General features: G+C 37.9%; 1 protein-coding gene across 2 annotated transcripts in view; it reads right to left on the bottom strand.

The window, feature by feature from the left end:
* Positions 1–8,703: 8,703 nt before the first annotated feature.
* The window catches only part of LOC107602155 (striated muscle preferentially expressed protein kinase-like), an 85,879-nt gene continuing 70,263 nt past the window's right edge, over positions 8,704–24,319 (bottom strand). For both annotated transcript variants that reach the window (XM_016294570.1, XM_016294569.1), the window contains 20 exons: positions 24,158–24,257; positions 21,732–21,932; positions 20,938–20,995; positions 20,650–20,727; positions 20,372–20,544; positions 20,233–20,259; positions 19,896–20,048; positions 19,720–19,762; positions 19,473–19,541; positions 16,761–19,380; positions 16,531–16,680; positions 16,210–16,326; positions 15,504–15,671; positions 13,901–14,023; positions 13,394–13,558; positions 10,910–11,693; positions 9,794–10,033; positions 9,366–9,589; positions 9,089–9,164; positions 8,704–8,857 (listed from right to left, as the gene is read on the bottom strand). In XM_016294570.1, coding sequence (XP_016150056.1) covers positions 8,704–8,857; positions 9,089–9,164; positions 9,366–9,589; positions 9,794–10,033; positions 10,910–11,693; positions 13,394–13,558; positions 13,901–14,023; positions 15,504–15,671; positions 16,210–16,326; positions 16,531–16,680; positions 16,761–19,380; positions 19,473–19,541; positions 19,720–19,762; positions 19,896–20,048; positions 20,233–20,259; positions 20,372–20,544; positions 20,650–20,727; positions 20,938–20,995; positions 21,732–21,932; positions 24,158–24,257 — 5,723 coding nt within the window. The remainder of the gene's footprint in view (positions 8,858–9,088; positions 9,165–9,365; positions 9,590–9,793; positions 10,034–10,909; positions 11,694–13,393; positions 13,559–13,900; positions 14,024–15,503; positions 15,672–16,209; positions 16,327–16,530; positions 16,681–16,760; positions 19,381–19,472; positions 19,542–19,719; positions 19,763–19,895; positions 20,049–20,232; positions 20,260–20,371; positions 20,545–20,649; positions 20,728–20,937; positions 20,996–21,731; positions 21,933–24,157; positions 24,258–24,319) is intronic.

Raw genomic sequence — 24,319 nt, 5'->3', positions numbered from 1 at the left:
CTTCAGGGAGAGTCCTCAAAGTTCGAGCACTCTGTCATGTTGATTACAAAGTTTACATCATTGGTATTCATGACACACTACACTTAACAGTCTACAGTCATTCACTGAAAGCATGAGCAAGACCCTCCAGATTATGAGTTAGAAGATTTTTTTTTTGTCATATCACAAGTTCTTTACAAAATATCATACAGGTTTTTTGTTTTATCTTGAACATTTTAGCCCATCATACGCACCAGATTAAGGATGTAACCACATCACGGGGACAAAATGTAAAAGTTTAAGAAATTAATTGATTAATGATCGACCACGTTATAATCTGAATACTCAGTGTGGTTGAGAGTATCCCTGAAATGTATGCACATATACATACATTCATATATTATATATACAGTGGGTACGGAAAGTATTCAGACCCCCTTAAATTTTTCACTCTTTGTTATATTGCAGCCATTTGCTAAAATCATTTAAGTTAATTTTTTTTCCTCATTAATGTACACACAGCACCCCATATTGACAGAAAAACACAGAATTGTTGACATTTTTGCAGATTTATTAAAAAAGAAAAACTGAAATATCACACGGTCCTAAGTATTCAGACCCTTTGCTGTGACACTCATATATTTAACTCAGGTGCTGTCCATTTCTTCTGATCATCCTTGAGATGGTTCTACACCTTCATTTGAGTCTAGCTGTGTTTGATTATACTGATTGGACTTGATTAGGAAAGCCACACACCTGTCTATATAAGACCTTACAGCTCACAGTGCATGTCAGAGCAAATGAGAATCATGAGGTCAAAGGAACTGCCTGAAGAGCTCAGAGACAGAATTGTGGCAAGGCACAGATCTGGCCAAGGTTACAAACAAATTTCTGCTCCACTTAAGGTGCCTACTGTATGTGTGTGTGTGTGACCCTGGAGCACAAAACCAGTCTTAAGTCGCTGGGGTATATTTGTAGCAATAGCCAAAAATACATTATGGGTCAAAATTATCAATGTTCCTTTTATGCCAAAAATCATTAGGATATTAAGCTTCCAGTGACCAGTATGAGGGAGTGAGAGCGATAACACCAAATTTAACACACCTGCTCCCCATTCACATCTGAGACCTTGTAACACTAACTAGTCACATGACACCAGGGAGAGAAAATGGCTAATTGGGCCCAATTTGGACATTTTCACTTAGGGGTGTACTCACTTTTGTGGCGAGCGGTTTAGACATTAATGGCTGTGTTGAGTTATTTTGAAAATGTACACTGTTATACAAGCTGTACACTCACTACTTTACATTGTAGCAAAGTGTCATTTCTTCAGTGTTGTCACATGAAAAGATATAATAAAATGTGAGGGGTGTACTCACTTCTGTGAGATACTGTAAATATATATATATATTTTTATGCATGCATGATGCTTTATATATAAAAATAATAAATAAATAAATCTATAATAATATAGCAGACTACTTACATAAATTGCATAAATATCAGTTTTCACTCTATATCTCCAAATAATATGCCTTAATAGACAATATTTAAATGTTTAGTTCTATGATCAAAGCTCTGTAATTTTATTTTGGGGGACAAAACATATAATGCAATGCAGTACAATGATGATTGAGAAATGTACAAATAAACCTTCCTCAAAATGTGATGTATCATATTCAATACTCACATTTTAGCATGTAAAAAATGATGTATGATTACAATTTGCTTTTTAAGTTTCTTTAGTCCAGTACATGCTAATCTTGAAATATAATAACCGTATAAAAGTTATTCTTACATTTACTTTATACAAATCTGTAAAAAAGTTTGTCAAAACTATCAGTCAGACGAGAAGCCATGTAGGTTTTTCAGCAAAGATTTGATCATGTTGATAATTTACAGGCCTTAAAATGTGTGTATCCGATATGATCCAGCAGGCTTTACAGGGTAAAGCAAAGTCTTCAGCAAGCCCTTTATTTTAGCGTGGAGAGTCTAGTGACAGAGGAATCACTGTGTGCTGAGTGTCCATTGAAGACAATAAACCACAAGACAAGAGACAAGAGGACCTGTGTCTCTGTTTGTCTGTTTAACTGCTCAGAGGATGTTATACTTCCCTGAGTCAGCCGGTTAAGCGATTTTGATGGTCAGAAAAGTATTAGTGCCTCAGTGTGATTAATAATCTGAGAAACGGACATGTCAGGGCAAAATAAAACCCATTAAAGGATCTCTTCAGTATTTTCCATGTAACACTCATCAATTGACAAGTCAAGCACTTCCTTTGTGATTTGGAGGTCACTATAAGACATTAGACGCTGTATATCTGATCTGGTCATCCAGAACCTGGTGGCTTCACACATGAGGATCCTCAAAAACATAATGGTACTTGGGTCCATCCTTCAGCAGTTTTCCAGTCTTTGACCAGAGGATGAAGGGGTCTGTGAAGGACTGCACTGCCCTCAGCAGAACGCACATTCGAGGGCCCTTTTTGTTGCGGCTCGTTCCTCGATTTAGACAGACAATGGTGCACATTCATACAGACGACAAATCAAAGGTCAGCTGTTACATTCAGCTGAGACACACAGCATTAAATAGAGCTCCATCTATAAGCGATTGTGACTCACAGTGCTCTCGCTATGAAGCCAGATGTGGATAGCTGCCTCTTGGACTTGAGGGTCATTCATGGTCAAAGTGCGTCCTGGATGTAGGCGTGTAGATTTTGGACAGATGTGGCGTGTAGATTTTGGACAGATGTAATCTATTCTGTAGAAGTGATACTTCATTATAAGCACTTTTGAAATTGTGAAAAACGTAACTTCAAGCTATGTTTCAACATTTATGATGTAGCCACGGAGAAGGATCTGATCAAGGTTTTTGATATTATGAGAGATGCTAAAAAAGAATGTGCTTGTAAATAATATTTTTTATTTATTTATTTTATATTACTGCTGTTTGGGGTCAGTAAGATTTGAGTTTGTTTTTTTTTTGGAAGGAAATAGAGCTAGAGTGCATTAGAAGTGAGTAAAAAATGTTAAGTAAACATGAAATAAATACTGTTCTATTATCAAAGAATCCTAGAAACAAATGTATCACAAATTTTATTTAAGCACCAAATCAGCATATTAGAATGATTTTCATAATATATTTCATAATATTACAGTTGAAAAACTGATTTTTTATTAAATAAATGCAGTATTAGTGACCATAAGAGACTGGCAGCACTCATGCAGCCCCAGACCATGACACTCCCACCACCATGCTTGACTGTAGGCAAGACACACTTGTCTTTGTACTCCTCACCTGGTTGCCGCCACACACGCTTGACACCATCTGAACCAAATAAGTTTATCTTGGTCTCATCAGACCACAGGACATGGTTCCAGTAATCCATGTCTTTAGTCTGCTTGTCTTCAGCAAACTGTTTGCGGGCTTTCTTGTGCATCTTTAGAAGAGGCTTCCTGCTGGGACGACAGCCATGCAGACCAATTTGATGCAGTGTGCGGCGTATGGTCTGAGCACTGACAGGCTGATCCCCCACCCCTTCAACCTCTGCAGCAATGCTGGCAGCACTCATACGTCTATTTCCCAAACACAGCCTCTGGATATAACACTGAGCACGTGCACTCAACAACTTTGGTCGACCATGGCGAGGCCTGTTCTGAGTGGAACCTGTCCTGTTAAACCACCGTGCTGCAGCTCAGTTTCAGGGTCTAGTCAATCTTCTTATAGCCTACGCCATCTTTATGTAGCGCAACAATTCTTTTTTTCAGACCCTCAGAGTTCTTTGCCATGAGGTGCCATGTTGAACTTCCAGTGACCAGTATGAGGGAGTGAGAGCGATAACACCAAATTTAACACACCTGCTCCCCATTCACATCTGAGACCTTGTAACACTAACTAGTCACATGACACCAGGGAGAGAAAATGGCTAATTGGGCCCAATTTGGACATTTTCACTTAGGGGTGTACTCACTTTTGTGGCGAGCGGTTTAGACATTAATGGCTGTGTTGAGTTATTTTGAAAATGTACACTGTTATACAAGCTGTACACTCACTACTTTACATTGTAGCAAAGTGTCATTTCTTCAGTGTTGTCACATGAAAAGATATAATAAAATGTGAGGGGTGTACTCACTTCTGTGAGATACTGTAAATATATATATATATTTTTATGCATGCATGATGCTTTATATATAAAAATAATAAATAAATAAATCTATAATAATATAGCAGACTACTTACATAAATTGCATAAATATCAGTTTTCACTCTATATCTCCAAATAATATGCCTTAATAGACAATATTTAAATGTTTAGTTCTATGATCAAAGCTCTGTAATTTTATTTTGGGGGACAAAACATATAATGCAATGCAGTACAATGATGATTGAGAAATGTACAAATAAACCTTCCTCAAAATGTGATGTATCATATTCAATACTCACATTTTAGCATGTAAAAAATGATGTATGATTACAATTTGCTTTTTAAGTTTCTTTAGTCCAGTACATGCTAATCTTGAAATATAATAACCGTATAAAAGTTATTCTTACATTTACTTTATACAAATCTGTAAAAAAGTTTGTCAAAACTATCAGTCAGACGAGAAGCCATGTAGGTTTTTCAGCAAAGATTTGATCATGTTGATAATTTACAGGCCTTAAAATGTGTGTATCCGATATGATCCAGCAGGCTTTACAGGGTAAAGCAAAGTCTTCAGCAAGCCCTTTATTTTAGCGTGGAGAGTCTAGTGACAGAGGAATCACTGTGTGCTGAGTGTCCATTGAAGACAATAAACCACAAGACAAGAGACAAGAGGACCTGTGTCTCTGTTTGTCTGTTTAACTGCTCAGAGGATGTTATACTTCCCTGAGTCAGCCGGTTAAGCGATTTTGATGGTCAGAAAAGTATTAGTGCCTCAGTGTGATTAATAATCTGAGAAACGGACATGTCAGGGCAAAATAAAACCCATTAAAGGATCTCTTCAGTATTTTCCATGTAACACTCATCAATTGACAAGTCAAGCACTTCCTTTGTGATTTGGAGGTCACTATAAGACATTAGACGCTGTTCTGGTCATCTGGTCATCCAGAACCTGGTGGCTTCACACATGAGGATCCTCAAAAACATAATGGTACTTGGGTCCATCCTTTTCCAGTCTTCCAGTCTTTGACCAGAGGATGAAGGGGTCTGTGAAGGACTGCACTGCCCTCAGCAGAACGCACATTCGAGGGCCCTTTTTGTTGCGGCTCGTTCCTCGATTTAGACAGACAATGGTGCACATTCATACAGACGACAAATCAAAGGTCAGCTGTTACATTCAGCTGAGACACACAGCATTAAATAGAGCTCCATCTATAAGCGATTGTGACTCACAGTGCTCTCGCTATGAAGCCAGATGTGGATAGCTGCCTCTTGGACTTGAGGGTCATTCATGGTCAAAGTGCGTCCTGGATGTAGGCGTGTAGATTTTGGACAGATGTGGCGTGTAGATTTTGGACAGATGTAATCTATTCTGTAGAAGTGATACTTCATTATAAGCACTTTTGGAATTGTGAAAAACGTAACTTTAAGCTATGTTTCAACATTTATGACGTAGCCACGGAGAAGGATCTGATCAAGGTTTTTGATATTATGAGAGATGCTAAAAAAGAATGTGCTTGTAAATAATATTTTTTATTTATTTATTTTATATTACTGCTGTTTGGGGTCAGTAAGATTTGAGTTTTTTTTTTTTTTGGAAGGAAATAGAGCTAGAGTGCATTAGAAGTGAGTAAAAAATGTTAAGTAAACATGAAATAAATACTGTTCTATTATCAAAGAATCCTAGAAACAAATGTATCACAAATTTTATTTAAGCACCAAATCAGCATATTAGAATGATTTTCATAATATATTTCATAATATTACAGTTGAAAAACTTTTTTATTCAATAAATGCAGTATTAGTGACCATAAGAGACTTTTGTACACAAATAATATGTATCTTTTAAAGAGGGAAAGACATTCTGGTAAATTAAACCTCTCAGTAAATAAAGTAAACCTTCAAAATTATGTTTTAAAACTAGGTGTGTTCTTTATATATGTTGAAGAATTTGATGTTGAATTTTTAAGATTATTAATTTATAGTATTAAATGAAGTGTAAATTAATCAGGCAAATCACAAAGTAAGAAGCAAGGATAAAGGTTCATGAATAGCATAATGTGATGATTATTTTGTGTTCTATTATCAAAGAATCCTAGAAACAAATGTATCACAAATTTTATTTAAGCACCAAATCAGCATATTAGAATGATTTTCATAATATATTTCATAATATTACAGTTGAAAAACTGATTTTTTATTAAATAAATGCAGTATTAGTGACCATAAGAGACTTTTGTACACAAATAATATGTATCTTTTAAAGAGGGAAAGACATTCTGGTAAATTAAACCTCTCAGTAAATAAAGTAAACCTTCAAAATTATGTTTTATAACTAGGTGTGTTCTTTATATATGTTGAAGAATTTGATGTTGAATTTTTAAGATTATTAATTTATAGTATTAAATGAAGTGTAAATTAATCAGGCAAATCACAAAGTAAGAAGCAAGGATAAAGGTTCATGAATAGCATAATGTGATGATTATTTTGACAAGTTTCATTCTAAATCTGATGCTGAACAAAATCAGTTATTACCCAACCTGAAGAAATTCCTTGAGCTTTACTCCTGCTCAGCATTCAACAAATTACCAATCGTTCTCATATTATGCCTGAGTTTTATAAATACAGGTCCTCAAGCATTTGCCCCTCTGTGGATCTTGAGCTTTGAAATGACAGAATGAGGTTGATAAAAGATGGAGTGAACAGTTGTGCTGTATATAGTCAACCCATAACCAAAAGACCCCTGTGGTGATGGTGTCAGATTCTGAAGTAGGGATGTGAAACAAATGGTCCCAAATGAAAGAGTGCACAGGTGGAAAGCCAGAGGGTCGACTCCACATGGTCCCATTTGAGCATGTGAATAGTGTCAGCTAATGGTCCGTTTATGGATCATAACCGAATGCCGTCTGGTTGAATTCGTATGTTCTGAAGTCTGGTAATGACATTTAGACCATTAGATGCACTTCGAGACACTGTTTAGTATTGCTGAAAGCTGATTTTATTCATGAAAAGTCATGTTTTCAACATATACACACTTCAGTCTACTGTAAAACATTCATGTTATCTCCACATTGTCACTGTTTTAGTGCATACTTCATTCCAGAAAAGCTCGATTTAGTTTCACATTAAAGGGTTGCTCGGCAGAAATCTGCAATATACAATACATTCCTGGTGTTAAACACAAAGACTGCAACATATCAAAAGTTGAATTTGTTAGGTGTCAGGGAAAGCCAAAGCGTATGTGCTTCAATGCAATGGGAATTCTTGCAAAAAGCCACTCACTCCCTAAAGCTGTGAGGCCTTTCGATATTACAATAAAATCAATCCACTTTAGATCAAAACACTTTAGTAAAAGACAAAAAGCATCTTGTCTGATGATTTCAACATGATTGCAGTCAATAGTTTTCATATATATTGATAATCACTACAGTATAACAACTAGCAGTAATAAAATTATTACTTATGCCATAAAAACTAGTTCAAGAAAAGATCCATTTTCCACACATTTGACACCATTTTCCACAAATCTCAAGGCCCTAGTTCACAACTGGAAGACACCACAAAAAAATACAAATTGACATGACATTTTTTGCGTCAAGTGATGGATTTTCTTGATTTTTGTATATATAATACAGTCACTCTTCTCAGCCACGACAGCTCCAAAGTTCCTGACCGTTCACTAGAGATCCAATGCTAAAATAGGTTTGTCAAAAAGTCATTAGAAAAAAAGTGTTGGACAGGAGAGCTTAAAGTAAGGACATCTTCCTGGACAAAAACACAACTGCACTGTGCATGCTGGCTGACGGAGGTAAATGCACTCAAATCCATTATGCTTTTGGACGAGAGGTTTTGTGTTTGTGTGTGTGTGTGTGTTTCTCGTCTCAGAACTGACCCCAGGTGTCGAGACCAAAAGATATGTGAGCACCAGCCAATGAGATTGTCGCTTGCGCATTAGTTCCGCCCACTACCGGAGAAACCCGGCAGTTCTTAAAAGCTGAAGAATTCCAAAGGAACGCTGTTATTTTGACAGGAAAATACAACAAAGTATATCGTTTACATGTAGCACGTCAATTCTGCATGGTATGTAAGACTCTCTCTCTCTCTATTTCTTTCTTTGCGTGTGTGAGACAAAGCGACGGCGAGTCGTACGCCTTCACACTAGAGTTTACGGTACGTCAAATACAGGTACGCTGCGCATCTATTGTGATAAACTGAAAAATAGCACAGATCGCTTGACTGAGAGTGAAACTCTGAAGCACTCAGTGAGTGTGTTCAGCGGGTGAAAATATATCTGTGCTAAACTTGTACTTAGCCTCCAACTCACACACTGACGAGAAAAATCTGAGAATTTATTAGCCAGTGCACTGTTGTCCAATACAGTTTTTCACTGTATATAGTAGGGGAATTTACCGTTAACCATTTAACAGGTTTTTACTGTAGCATTTTTACAGTCTTTTACCGTTAAATTCACGGTCATTTTTTACAGTGTGGCAAATATTAGACATAATTTAGTCGCCCAGAGTTAAGATTTAGTCGCAATGTAGAGGGTTACCAGATGAGTATTTCTTAAAGCACTGTTTTACTCACCAAGGGTAGCTGCACAGGATCTTCTTGAGGAACAGAGAGGCACTTTGGGACACATTTTGGTAGAGCTTACTGAGGTCAAACTTGGCTGCCTGAATTCTGGCCTCTGTCTCAGCAGGGTCATTCTCAGTAAACGGCAGTCTCCCGCTGAGCCTGAATGGTGTACGGCATGACAAAAGCTTCGAGTTACACACTAGAATAGTGTTCATGTCAAACATAATCACAGCCACTGACAGCTCACAAGCTCCAGAGAGCTTCTGGAATGCGAAGACAAAACGCAAGAGACAACACACAAATTGTAACAATACAAATGCTCCCACTGACATGAAATCAAAACAGACCCCATTTCCTTTCAAAGACAGAGCTGCAGTGGACAACACTCACATGATATAAGTCAATACGCCAATGCTCCAGATATCAGCCGGTGGACCCACCACATCTCCTTTCAACATCTCAGGAGCTTTCAGTCATCAGCAGAGATTAAAACACATTGTGTAAGTGTGAAGAAATGTGCAATTACTTATAATAAATGCATAACTAAAATATTAAATGAGAGGGAATGGTATACCATAGGAATATCTCACAAAGAAATAAAATTCAATGTTTTACCTAAAAAGCTCTGGGATTTATATGAAACAATATATTTAAAAAACTGTCTTACACATATAATCCAGTGCTCCAATGGGTGGGGAGAACTGCTTCAGGAACAGTGGATTGAAGGTGTGTGCACTACCAAAATCAATAATCTTAACAACATTCATGTAAGTGACGATGATATTGTCTGGTTTGATATCCAGATGCAGGATTCTCCGGCTGTGCAGGTAGTCCAGACCCTGAAGTATCTGTACGATATACGCCACCACGTCATCCTCTGAGTATCGGAACCTAGAAAGATAGATAAATGATAAGAACATCACAACCAGAGGTGTGTTTCATAAACTCCATGCTGGCAGATAAATTTAAAATAATATTTAAAAATAATGTTTCATTATCATTTACCAAAAAAGATTATTTAATGAATGTTTTTTTATTATTATTATTTCTAAAGGGATAGTTCACCCAAAAATGAAGTACTCAGCAGTCTCTGACCTGTCAATCAGACTATAGAGCAGCTCTTTCCCTGAGCAGCACTCAGAGATGAGCACTAGGTAGCGTGGGGTGACATAGGCCTCATGCAGTGTCATGACCTTCTCGTGGTGGAGGGACTTCAGTATGTCGTACTCCTGTAACACGGCCTGCTTGCTCTCAGGCTCATACGGCACAATCTTGGCCATGTACAGGTTCCCGGTGGCATTTTCCCGACACTCTCTGATCACACCAAAACGACCTCTGTGGTGAAGAAAATACAAGGGGATCAATGGCTGTCAAGTTCAATATTATAGATTTATTTGTTTAATAATAATAATAAAGAAAAAAATATTGTTGTTATTTTATTTGCTTGAAAAGTGTTGATATTTCCTAAATAAATAAATAAATATCACTTGATATTCTGTAATAAAGTCTAAAAACATTAATACATTTTTAAAATGTGGCTTAAGTGTCCAAAATAAGTGTATTTTTAAGGCCAAAGGCTACTGTATAAAAGAAGTAGTTAACTACTAAGTGTTTTCCACCCTTTGGTTTGTCTTATCTTGCTTAGCTTCCCAGGAAAGCCACTGGTAAAAACTAAAACAAACAACAACAACAAAAACAAATAAATAAAAAAATAAAATAAAACAACAAATAAAATAAATAACATTGTGTAAAAATAATCAAAGTAAAAAAAAGTGAATAAAGAAACACGCAATCAAAGAAACAAACAAATAAGTTTAATTAAATACAACTATAAAATAATAAAATAAAATATTAATGTCTGTAAATAAAAAAATCTCAGTAAATAAAAGTACCAAAACAATAAATGAACAAAACAACAAAATAAATAACAACATAAATACAAATATAAAAAAATACAAATTAAAAATAATAAAATAAAATACGTATGACTACAAATAAAACAAAATATACATAAAAATGATAAAACAAACAAACAAACAAATAAAATAAATAAATAAATAGGCATCATGAAAACATTTAACAAAATAAAACACTCTCAACAACAGTAATTACATCAAAAGCTGATTTACATTATGACATTATTGTTCTAGTAAAGTTCTATTGTGACACTGGTATAAGGTACTATAAAAAAGATAAGTCACTGCACTTTACCTTGCTTTCTCATCCATGAATGTGTACGGTTTCTGTGGGACTCCCTGCCTTAGGGTCGAGTCTCCAGGTTTTCCTATAGGGGTCCTGCGCCCTGTAGGAGTGACGCGTCCAGAAGGAGTGGCTCTTCCACTTGGAGTCATACGATTGGGTGTGCCAGTACCCTCCCCCACGGGACTCAGACTTGTAACCAACACCACCGGTGGTGACCGGGCAAGAGAAGGCATGTTTGGGGTGACTGGGGTCACATGTACTGTGGTGGTGGTCGGGACATACATGGGCACTGAGGAGATAGGCTTGCCGATAGCAGGCGGAGGGGAGACCAGAGGGGGCGGGGACACCGGAGGAGTTTGAGATGGAGGGGAGACCGCATTCACAGGGGTCTGAGGTTTGGGCAGAACGACGGGTGGTGAGGGTTTGGCAGGAGGAGGTTGAGCTGCAGGGGATGCTGGGGAGGGTTTGGCCATAGTGATGTTGAGAGTAGTCTTAGCTTTAGCTGGGGTAGGAGCACTAGGGGATGGAGTTCGGATATCAGGCACAGTACGATGACTCGGGGGAAGGATGGCAGGGGAACGTGTTGTAGCTGATGCAGGTGCAGCAGGAGGAGACACAGGCTTTACCGGCTGGACTGTAGCGGGCACTGAAGACGCCGGTGGTGCTGCAGCCTGTTTAACGGCAGCAGGCTTCATTGCAGGTAGAGTCATGGTGGATGTTACCATTGAAGGCGCAGGAGCCGGAACTGATGAAAGCGTTTTGACAACGACTGTTCCACTGGACTTTTGGGGTGCTGTTGAAAAGATTTTGAATTTGAAAAACGAAGATGCATAGATGCATAAGAGCCGTTTAAAATGATATTAAACTACTGTTAAAAAGTTTGAAGTGGGTACTAACATTTTGAATATTTTTGAATGAAGTCTCGTAAGCTTGCCAAGGTGGCATTTATTTGATCAAAAATACAGTAAAAACAGTAATATTATGAAATATTATCATTTAAGGCAGTGGTCTCAAACTCAGTTCCTGGAGGGCCACAGCTCTGCAGAGTTTAGCTCCAAATCACACCTGCTTGGAAGTTTCTAGTAATCCTCTAGTAATCTTGATAGATTTTGAATTTGAAAAACGAAGATGCATAGATGCATAAGAGCCGTTTAAAATGATATTAAACTACTGTTAAAAAGTTTGAAGTGGGTACTAACATTTTGAATATTTTTGAATGAAGTCTCGTAAGCTTGCCAAGGTGGCATTTATTTGATCAAAAATACAGTAAAAACAGTAATATTATGAAATATTATCATTTAAGGCAGTGGTCTCAAACTCAGTTCCTGGAGGGCCACAGCTCTGCAGAGTTTAGCTCCAAATCACACCTGCTTGGAAGTTTCTAGTAATCCTCTAGTAATCTTGATTAGCTGGATCAGGTGTGTTTGATTAGGGTTGGAGCTAAACTGTGCTGAGCTGAGCTGTGCCCCTCCAGGAATTGAGTTTGAGACCAATGATTTAAAGGTAACAATTTTCGGTTACACTTTATTTTAAGGTGTCCTTGTTACAGTGTAATTACACATTTAAGTACTGAGTAATATTAATTAACCACATGTACTTACTATATGGTTAGGGTTAAGATTAGGGTTTGGCTTAAGGTTACTTGCATGTAATTATGCATAATTTATTGTTATTATAATAGCAAGTACATGTAGTGTGTAACAAGGACACCTTAAAATAAAGTGTTACCCAATTTTCTATCTTAATATTTTTTTTAATGTAATTTATTACTGTGATAGGAAAGCTGAATTTTAAGCAGCCGCTACTCCAGTCTTCAGTGTCACATGATCCTTCAGAAATCATTCTAATATGCTGTTGTTACTATTACTTTTGATCAATTTAATGTGCCCCTGCTGAATAAAAGTATTAATAAAAAATAACTGACCCCAAATTTTTTGAACAGTATTATATTATATTATTAGTAGTGTTGTCAAATGATTAATCACAATTAATCGCATCCAAAATAAAAGATTTTGTTTACATAATATATGTGTATACTGTGTATATTTATTTTGTATATATAAATACAAAAACATGTATTTAAGAAAAATATGTTATGTTTATATATTAAATATATATTATATATAATATAAAATATATAAATGTAAACATTTTCAAAATATATACTGTATGTGTGTGTATTTATATATATACATAATAAATATACGCAGTACACACACATATATGATGCGATTAATTGTTTGACAGCACTAATTATTAGATTAAATATATTCATATTATATAATACAGTATTTTGAATCAAATTCACTGTCATTTGGTAGTTTTGTGACATGCCATTTGTCTTCAAAGAACATGAAAAAGGTAAAAGAAACTATGACCAAAAATGCATTAAACATTGGTACACCAAAATTAACATGGCTTTTAGTAAATTATTGGTTGCCAACAGCGTAAAATTGTTGAGAACCACTGATGTAGGTAAAAACATTTGTGCACCTGTTGAGTCCAGGACGATTTTTTCAGACAGATTGCTGTAAGGTCCCTGACCAGCCTTGTTCACACAGGCCACTCTGAACCTGTATGCAGAACCAGTTGGAAGGTCCGTGACATTGTAGTAACAGTCAGCCACACCTGTGGCTACTATCAACCAGTTAGTCTCACCTAGGAAAATAAATATTACATAGTTAAATATAAAGAATAAGAATTGGTTGCAACACCCATTCTTTCCAAAAGAGGGCAGTAGAGCTAAAAAAAATAAATAACTGTCTTTCCTCTACATTCTCCTCCACATATTTTTTTTACATTTTAACAAAACATGTAGTAAGAAAATCTAGGCGATTTAGGAAAATCAAGATATTACAGTATTACCATTATAAAACATTCCATTTTTGCTTTTAAAATCAAATTGGAACAGAGCTGGCAATCTTTTCAACAATATACTTTATGAATCTCACTTTAAATCGTCAGTCAAAGTAAGATAAATAATGAATGCTGTTCACTAACCCTCTGTCTTCCTCTCCAGAGAGTAGGTGCATGGTGCCGTGGTGTCTGAGGGTCTCCATACCACCAGAGCGGTGTTTTTATACTTCTGAGGCACCTCAGGAGTCCCAGGACTAATAGGCAGACCTACAAAATAATATTTAGTGTTTACAACTAGAAATTGTCTTGGTTGATATGACTTTCGAAAAACCGGTCAAAAGATTGGGGTAAATAAATGTTATTTATTTATTTAGCAATCACATATTAAACTTATCAAAAGAGACAGTAAAAAAATTTAGAAACTTACAAAAAAAATCTATTTTAAATACATGATGTATAATAAAATATATATGATAATGTTTCTTAAATGCCAAATCAGCATATTAGAATGCTTTCTGAAGGATCATGTGACATTAAACTGGAGTAATGGCAGCTGAAAATTCAGTTTTGCCAATCACAAGAATAAAGTACACTTTAAAACATACTCAAATACAAAACAGTTTTTTCTTTAATTGTAACCAATGTTCTACAATGTTACTGTTTTACTGTATTATTGATCATAAGAAACTTCTTTCAAAAACATGGAAAAAATCTTACCATCCCCAAAACTTTTGAAAGGTAAGTGTGTTACCGTGTTACCGATATTATTGAGCTGAACATTAACAGAAAACTTCATATTTGCTATAGAAAGTCACATGCTTTTCCACATTTTTGCAATTTACACATTTTTCCTTGAGCATGGAAACTTTGCAGGTAAAGGGATATTATAATATCCACATTTCAGACATTAATGTAAGAAAGAAAGAAAGAAAAGAAAGAATAAACAGCAAAACTGTCTCAGGTAGGGCAACTACGTACATAATATTCGCACCTCTGCTAGCAAGTCACCTTTCCATATTAATCAGCTTTGTGAACCACAAAAAGGAATGAATAATTTATGGCCTGCTGTTCTAGGAGAAAATAGCTTTGCACAATGATAAGCAGTGCATTAGCCTGCTCAACATGTTAGAAAGCCAATGGCATTTCTGTTCTCAAGGCTAAAATAGCTCCTTCCTGAGTCTTGCTGTGATGAGTTATGGACTAACTCTTAAAAAATAAATGTAACTGTTCTTTCACTGTGTCCTACTTTTATCTCTGTTCTAGCCTTTACTTTTCTGAGAAATTCTGGATCCCTGCATGTTAGCACTTCTCTTATTTTCTCCTTAAGGGGTTTTAACAATGACAGCGCTTCTCTGCAACAAAATGATGAGATCACATTCGTTTTCAATGAGAGATTTCATTCATTTTCAGCGACACATTAAGTTTGAGAGAAGTGATGCGTAAAATCAGATGCACAACCATGTTAGAAATTGTCAGCATTCTTGACTAGTGTATTGATGATCATTCTTGTTCATGAAATGATCTATTATGCATTGCTGCAATTTATACATGAACCCCAGCAGAATATTGAATTGCTGTGGATAATATCTGAAATAGATAGTCTTCTGATAGTCTTCAAAGTCTAAATTTTCCTTCTGTTTTGTTTTCTCAATCTATTTCTCATTTACCCATCTATTCTCCTTCCTAACCAGCCAGACTTTTACTTCCTCATTAGCTTTCTTTCTGATTATTCTTGTCTTAAACTTACGAGCAAGGGACACAACGCATGAGCTGGTGACAGAGGCCAGTGCGTTTGAAGCCACACATTCATAAAGCCCTGCATCCTTCTTGGTGGTCTTCATAATCATCAGCAGCTGTCTCCCGTCAGGGCAGGATATCATGTTCATCCTTGGGTCTATCTCAAGTGGCTTCTTATCTGAGAATACACAAAGTTGAAAAGCAAAACTGTTAGTTGGGAACTTCAACTTTTTCCAAAATCATAATCTCAAATCCACAACCTGGTGTGCTCTAATGTTAATGTTGACATTTTAGACTTTGACTTTGGTGTTGTTACTTTGAGGTGACATTTACTTGAAAAGACTGAAAAGAGATCCTTCTATATATAGTCAAAAAATAAATAGGTTTGCTTGTGTCCGCACAATTGCTATTAATGCATCTAGAATTTATGGTTTAGTGCAGCACAGATACTTTTAAAGAACAATATACCAATAAATATATGCGTTTAACCTTTTTTTTTAACTCTCAAAGTACTCCATATTGGCTGAGACGGTATAATGTGAAAGAACTCATTTCTACAGATACAACGTGAAGCCAATATAGGGAGATAACACACTTACAATTACTGCAATGTTATTTTATATTCAGTATATTCAGTTAAGGATATTGCACTCAATTTAGGTCAGATTATATTATCTTTAGTCCCATAGAAGCTTATATTACAGTTTGAATCAGACCTTTCATCCATGAGATGCGTGGGTGAGGACTGCCAGCAGGGAGGCAGCTGAGAGTGACGGGATCTCCCTCCAAGAGAACGTGGTCCCTTAGTTTGATATGGAACACAGGAGGGAAGTCTAATTGTTGAGAGAATCAGTGAAAAGATTAGTGAGACAGGCACTATAATTTATCTTCCACAGCTGTGCCCAAGCAAGTCCATATGCATAATTGATTAATTGATGATACATGTAAATCTTTATAACAAGACCAGATGTAATCAAATAGGTGTCTCCTTTTGTGCACAAGTTACTGTGAATTGCATAAAATGAGATGTGCAATACCAGATGTTAGACGTGTGTACTGGCGAGAGCGGAGAGAGCCATTCTCCCTGGCAATGGAAGCTGGGATGTCTGGTTGGGAAACAGTCTTGTCTCTTTTTCCCCTCGTCAACCCCCAGCGGTCCCATCGTGATCTATGCTCAATTTCTGCACCTGGAAAAAAAATGACGGCCTTTTAACAACAAGAAGGAATGATCAAATTAAGAGCATTAACCAAAAAAAAATGTGCGTACTTTTAACAGCTGATTCTGATTGGATGCTTGACATGGAATCGAGTGATTCTGATGAGGTCCCTTTCCCTGATTGGGCAGCCAGTTGGTTCTGTGGGACACCCATCCTCTTCAGACTGCCACCTTCTGAGGTGGAACGACGCAGTTTTGTGAATATGGGTGTCCTCTTCTCCATCTTGCTTTCATTATCTTCTTTCTTGTCCTCAGAGTGGCTCCTAATCCTTGTGGATAGGCTTGCCATGGTACTGCCGATCTTCTTGCGCATGGCAAGGATAGGTGACTCTGAGGGTGCTTTGGACTCAGGCTCTGGGGGAGGCTCAGGACCTCCATCCAACCTCACCATCTCAATCTCTTTCTTTTCTTGGGATCCCCTCCGTCCCAGTGCCCAGGACAGACGACGCCTGGGTGCTGAAGCTTCCTCTTCTTTGAGCTTCTCTTCCTGCCTCTCTACTGATGGGGTTCTTTTCAAGCGCATTGAGAGTCTCCTCATGAACCCAGGGTCCTTCTCCGCCTCACGAAGATCCTGAACTGACTTGGACTTCTCCTCCAACCTCCTTGGAACAAATTCTAAGGGTGCACCAATTGCCCCTGGGCGATACATTTCTTCTGCAGTTTCTGGAGCAACGGAGGAAGGCTTTTCATCAGTCTTCTGGAATGAGAAGCGTTTAAGACTACGAGTTAGAGAGGACTCACGCTTCTTGAAGCGAGCTTCAAAGACCTCCTCAGATGCAAGGTCCTGAATGTTGCTTCCAGTAGACGGCTCTCGCTCAGGGGAGGCACGAATGGGAGTCTTAGGAGGACTTGGCTCTTTAGGAGGATGTTCTGTTGAGGCAACCCGAGAAAAGACTGCAGGATGTTCAGTGGTTTGGCGAAGGTCTGGTTTGGATGAAGAAGTTGACAAAAGGGTTGGTTCAGAGATGTGTCTGGAAATGGGTGCATAGACTGGAACTGATGGTGGGCTGGTTGTTTGTGTAGGTGTAGGCACAGGAACAGGATCAGGTTGGCTAGATGCATGGACTGATGGTACCATGATGGTCTGCATGATACTAGCATATGCAGACACTCTACCATCTGGGAGCACTGTATGTGCAGGGAGTGATGGAGTCACATAGGATGAGACAACACTCTGGGGGCTGGGAGCTGGGGCAGCTGTTGGGGTCACCGTGATTGAGCTGGTGGTAATGGTGACCTCTGGAGACTTTGGTGATGCCTTTACATCATCCTCAACTTCTTTAACCTTAATCTCTGGAGCAGGAGGCTCCACTTCTTTCTCTGGTTCTTTATCCTCTCTTTCTTCCTCTTCCTCAATTGTTTCCTCTACTATGGGGCTCTTCAGCTTAATTTCATCCACTTTTTGAGACTTTTCACTTGACTCCTCTAACTTGCTCTGGACCTTCTCTTGTGCATCAGTCTCCCAAGATTTCTGATCTACACTTCTGGATTCATCTGCATTAGTTTTTGGCACAACAATGACTCCTTCGGATTTATTGTCCTTGTAGACAGCTGACTCTTTTTCCTCAATTTTCTCTTTCTCACGTCTCTCTGGTTCTGGCGTATGAATTTTTGGGGTGATGGGGCGAGAATCCTTGACTGGCTCTGTGAGAGCAGACATAGAAACAGCTTCCTGCAGTCGTCTCTCTTCTATTTGTGCCAGTGGGATCTCTAGAGGTGCTCCCATCCGTCGGTGCAGGGGCATGGGCTCTGAATCACCCTGGCTGAAGGAAGCACTCTTGCGGAGTATCTTGGTCTTTGGGATATCATCTCTAGGAGACTCGCTAGATGCCGCTCTAACAAGTGGAGGGTTACCAAGGTGAGACCCCCGCACATAGCGCTTCTCATCCCCCATGCCTAATGTCTCCAGCAATGGGCCTCGTAATCCGCTCATCTTGTTGTCTACAGAGCCACCCCTGAGAAGTCTCTGCCTCATAAGTTCCAATTTCAGGGCATAGTCTTCCTGGCTCAGCTTTGCAGCTCCTGGACTTGGGCTTCTCCTTGGAAGCTCCATAGATACTGACTTTTGTAGAATTCTACTTCCATCGGTAGAGCTTTCTTCTGTGCCCTCCTCTGGTTTGATGTGGAGCTGTAGGGCACTGTCAGCCGAGCTCCCTCTGCGCAACTCTCCTCTGCGACGTGCTCCCTCTGGCTCATCTGACTCCATGCTTGAACCTCTGCGCATTGGTCTCTTTGCGTGTTCTGCTCTTTTGGCCAATTCTGCTGGTTCTTCATCAGATGAGCCTTTTTCATCATCTTGTGTTGACCTCTTCCTGGCTCTACCCCTAGCAGCTGCATCTCCACCCTCTTTCTCTGACATCTCCACTTCCATGGGCTCTGACTTATGATGGCTTGAAGCAGGCCTCTCAGCATTTCCATTCGGTCTACCTGTCATTTCATCATCCCCTACAATTTCAGTCAGTGACATTCTAGAACCTGAGAATTCCATGTTAATGGGCATTGGGATAAAAGGCAGCTCATCAATGTCTTCATCCGAATCTGAAGATGATGATGGTGGTGAGCCTTGTTTCAGATGTCGTGGAACAGCAATGGAAATGTGGCTGGAGGAGTCATCCAGTAACTCGGGTATAGACCTCGTCATCATCTTAGATTTATAGCTGATAAGGGATCGCTAAAAGAGATATGTGAGCATTGTTACAATGACATACTAAAATAATCTATAATGTATTAAGCACTGAACAAAAGTCATTAAAATTATCTTACCTGCCATTTTCTTCTGGACATAAACTTTTTGAGTGACTCTGTGCTGATGCTCTTACCCTTATTCAGGGTCTAAAAGAATGAAATATGTATTTTAACAATCACGGTAAATAACTTTTTCCATGAAATACTTTGATCTAAAATGTTTAAAACTTAAATTAACTTGATGATGCTGTATTAGTTTAAATAACATATTTGGATAGCCATGGGTCTAAAGGAGCATTTCTTTACTCTTCTACTCTGTCGTTACCTTGAACCAGGGGTGCCGAAGACATTCATTAGCATCGGGTCTCCTGCAGATAAAACAACATTAAACAAATTGCCAGTTAACACAAAGCGCTCATAGCAGTAGAAATAATTTTCTCTACAATAAATTATCAACAGTGTGGTGTGGTGCTGCAGATAAGCACCATAGATTCCACTTACAATCTATCAGCCACCAGCAGTTTAATGACGAATCCCTTAGCTTCATGGCAGAGGTCGGTAAACATGCTTTCTTCAAAAGCTACATTATAGTTCCTGATGTTGAGAACAGAACTGCGGTCATTTTCTCCAGCAAAAGGAGAAACTCCAGTGAGACTGCAAAATAGAGTTGTTTGTTGAAGTCTAACTGAAGATACTGTATTAGTGATGAACATTCTAAGTAAACATATATTTTTATAATATACAACTGCATAACACTAAACTCAAAAAAATTAACATCATATAATGTAAAATTACATAGATATTTTTATTCTAATAGACACAATTGAAATAATCCTACCATAAGTATGTTAGAACTCCAACAGGCCTGTAAGAAAAAAAAGTTGAATTGTGAGGCACTAATGTATTCATGATACTTTAGAGGCTGCATACAGATTTGTTCAAGAGCTGTTTTGTGATGGAGTGACCAGGTGCATTACCAGATGTCCGTTGCCTTGGAGACGGGTGTCTGGTTAACAATCTCTGGGGCGACAAATTCTGGAGTGCCATATTTGCAGTACTGTGCCTCATCAGGCGTGAACTTTACAGCATTTCCAAAATCACATATGCGGATCTGATCACTACTAGGGTCTGCCATGAGGATATTATCAGGCTGAGCAGAAAAAAGAGGAGTCTAGTCAACACATCGTTTCCTTACCGTGATTATTCCTTACTTATGGAAGTAAATGGTAATGACAGCAAATTACATAACATTTACCTTTATGTCTAGATGAAGTATATCATGCTGATGAAGATAGCTAATACCCTCCAACAGCTGCCTCACACTGGATCGGATCTGCAGTAAACAATTCAGACAGTTTAGGGACACATGTCACTTTTGCTAGTCCTGTCCCTACAGAAATTCTTAAAATAATACATTCTTCATCCTCTCGATAACTAGGAGATGCAAAGACAAATGGCCCACGACAAACCAAATGTGACAATAGTCTGCTCAAACATTTGAAACTTTTCTGGTCATTTTGAAAGGTCAAACTTGTTCACCAACCTCTGACTCCATTACTGTTGATTTCTTTGTAAGCCTTTCGAGAAGCTCCTCATGGCATCTTTACACATTGTCAAGGACAATCACAGTGATGGGGCAAAGCTTGTGATCAACTCATCATCACTACAACGTGTGAGAGGAAGTGTGATTGTGCCAGATTGGATGTGAGATAGTTACACAGATAGTTATCACAAGTGAAAATGCATCTATTTTACACACCATTTCATTTAAAAAAATGTTTTCATCGCAAATTATAATCACAACAGTTTAAGTTCAGTGTTCAAATAAAAAAAATTAACATGTCTTAATATTTGGTTTGTTTTTCTTTTGCAGTCTAGAAATAGTGCAGACACTTTTGTGTTTTCAATTTTTCAAAAGCCTAAAACTTTCTGATCAAATTTGATTTGAGTTCCAGACTTTTAGACTCCACTGTGTGATTATATCAATTTAAGTGCATGTTTTATGTAAGATGTCCTTTCTTTGTGTGTCTTCCCAAGAGACATTGCCCTGAAGGACACATAAGCCAACTATTTGTGACAGTCAAAGCACAGATGGACTGAAGCAATACACACCGGAACGATTCTAAGGCAGGTGTGAATATAGAGTACAGATCACACAATCATCTGTAGCAACTATCAGCGCAGAAGGGCACTATTCATCTGTACGTCTGACTCACAATGAACTACAGGATGATAGTTCATCATGACAAACTTTGAATGTCACAGAGTTCAAAATAAAACTTCATTTAATTAAACTGGCCGGCGATCCTTAAAGCTCTCAGAGAAGTTAAAGGATACAGCTCTGTAATGATGATAACAGCATTCTTCTTCTCGAAGGCATCGTGAAAGTAGAGGATCCTCTCATGGTCTAGATGAGACAGGATGTTCAGCTCTCTCAGAGCGGAGGCCTTCCGTTTAGCCCGAGCGGAAATGAACTTGGCTGCATATTCAATCTTTCCCGCTTTCTGTATCACTCGTTTCACATATGAGAACGCCCCTCTAAGGAAAGAACATTTCTCATCAAATCATAGATAATAGAACATTTGTTCGGGGGAAAAAAGGTGAACGGTGTTTTAACAGGTGTCAACAGCAAACTAACTGATAATCAGTGGAGCAATAGCATAATTCAGCCAATGAAAAGAATATATGAATGCTTATTTAATTTAAAAGTGAAGTGTATGTCACGATTTCTTTGCATGTCACTAGCAGCACAGAAATTACACTCTTCACTTTTAAAAATGACAAATCTAACTGAATATAGATTTACTGCAATTCACAGTAACATGACTATGTAATACCTATTTATTGCGTTAGTGCAAATGGGTGTTTTACTGCTATTTTTCCTGTTTCATTGGAGTTTCTTGCACAATACCAGTCCATCAGTTAGCTCTGCTCTTACCCCCATACTGTAGTGTAATTGTGTTCACCTTGTCTCACTGTAGGCAATACTGTGTGTTTAATAATAGCTCTGTTCCAAAACAAGTGAATTTCCTTGCCATTGACTGGGAAGCTGTGATTTGGGTCACAATTTGTACAAAAACCTTATTAATTAATTAATTTCAATAGCATGTTGCTAATCTTATGATCTGATATTCAATAGGAACGCATAAAAATACACTACCATTCAAAAGATTGGGGTCAGTATTTATTTTATTCCCAATTGTAAGTCGCTTTGGATAAAAGCGTCTGCAAAATGACTATATGTAAATGTATTTATTGACCAAGAGAGAGAGAGATTCAGCCAGGACAAACTGATCAACAGTGACAGAAATGTATCACGGTTTACATAAAAATATTACCAGTAAGTAGCACAACTATTTTCAACACCGATAAAAATAAAAAAAACTTTCTTGAGCACCAAATCAGTATAATAGAAAGATTTCTGAATGGTCATGTGACACCAAAGATTGGAGTAATGGCTGCTGAAAAATCAGCTTTGCCATCACAGAATTAAATTCCATTATAAAATATATTAACATCGAAAAGAGATGTTTAACACAGTTTTTACTGTATTTTGATCAAATAACTTCAGCCTTGGTGAGCATAGGAGACTTTCAAAATATAAAAAAATCTTATAGACCCAAAACTTTTAAACGGTAGTGTACATACAGACAAATATTGTGAAAAATTCTAATTTGTGAACATTCACATCAATATTTTTTAGTAATTAATGAAATGCATTTTTATAACCAACTTTTTTGTTCACCATCTGTGGTCAAAATGTTGTCAAAAGGTACAAGGTATCAAAGAGTGCACCTATGATGCCTTAACATCCTTTTAGAGCAGACAGCTCACTAGGTTTTGGAAAAGAGCTATTATGCGTGTAGAGCTGTAGCATGTGTCTGTTTGCAGCGGGTTCAGGGTTTTAATAGAACGTTGGCAGTCGGCCATAAAGATTATAATTAAAGCACAGAAAGAGCGACAGCATGCAGAGCAGAGATACAGCGCCACAATGGCTGCACTCCTCTCCGCCCAGTCGAGCGCTCAGTGTACCATTGTGTTAAACAAATAACCCTCCCTTTCAAATGTGGCTTTGACAGTCTTTATATATTAAACAGCTTCAAAGTCGCATTGATGCTAATCTGACCAGGTTCAAAACTGACATGGTTTGAGGAGTATGATGAGCATATTGACTGGAGGTGTTGATTTAATTGCAAAATATATTGATTAATTAATTTAGATCAATATTTGCATACGAAAAACCCAAATAAAGATAATTAAAAGACATTGCTGTGGAAGATAAGTGAATCCCTGAATATGCAAATGGTTTTAGATGTATCTAATGTACTGTTTATGTCCATATTACTGAACATACTGCTTTAAACCGACAGCCCTAATATTTATATTAAGGGCTTCTGGGTAGTTACTCAGTACAGAAGCTGTGCAAACCTTGTCTATATGAGGCACAGAGATCCCATTTTTTTACAACTTGAGAAAAATTGAGAAAGGGTCTTGTGACCTCTTCTGAAGTGGCTGAATCATTCTTTGATTGTGGAGCTTGAAACGGCATACTTCCCTACCAAAAGTGCATTTTCAATAATGTGCCAACCCTTTCCTCAGCTGATGCTTTATTAAACCTTAGACGTGTGTGATGAGTCAGAAGACCTGAGATCTGTAATCAGCGAGAGCTGATGGAGTCGGCTTTTTGAGTTTCTAGGCCGACAGAGGAAATCAGTAGAGATAAATGGTGCATGTCCAAGTGAGGCTCCGGGCGGATGACTCACCTCCCAATTTCCTTGTGCACGTCATAGTAATCAGTGAGCCTACGCATCTTTCTTAAGATGGACGCCTCATCCTCCATGGGGTCGTCTTTGTACTCTTTAGCTAGATACAGAAATTACAAAGTTAATTTCTAAAAGCCAGTCAAATGAATTGGCAAGTTTTGT

This window comes from Sinocyclocheilus grahami, unplaced genomic scaffold, assembly GCF_001515645.1.
Source record: "Sinocyclocheilus grahami isolate Dianchi unplaced genomic scaffold, SAMN03320097.WGS_v1.1 scaffold320.1, whole genome shotgun sequence".
Taxonomy (NCBI): Eukaryota; Metazoa; Chordata; class Actinopteri; order Cypriniformes; family Cyprinidae; genus Sinocyclocheilus; species Sinocyclocheilus grahami.
Note: the sequence above shows the minus strand (reverse complement) of the source record. Positions and strands in the feature narration are given on the sequence as shown.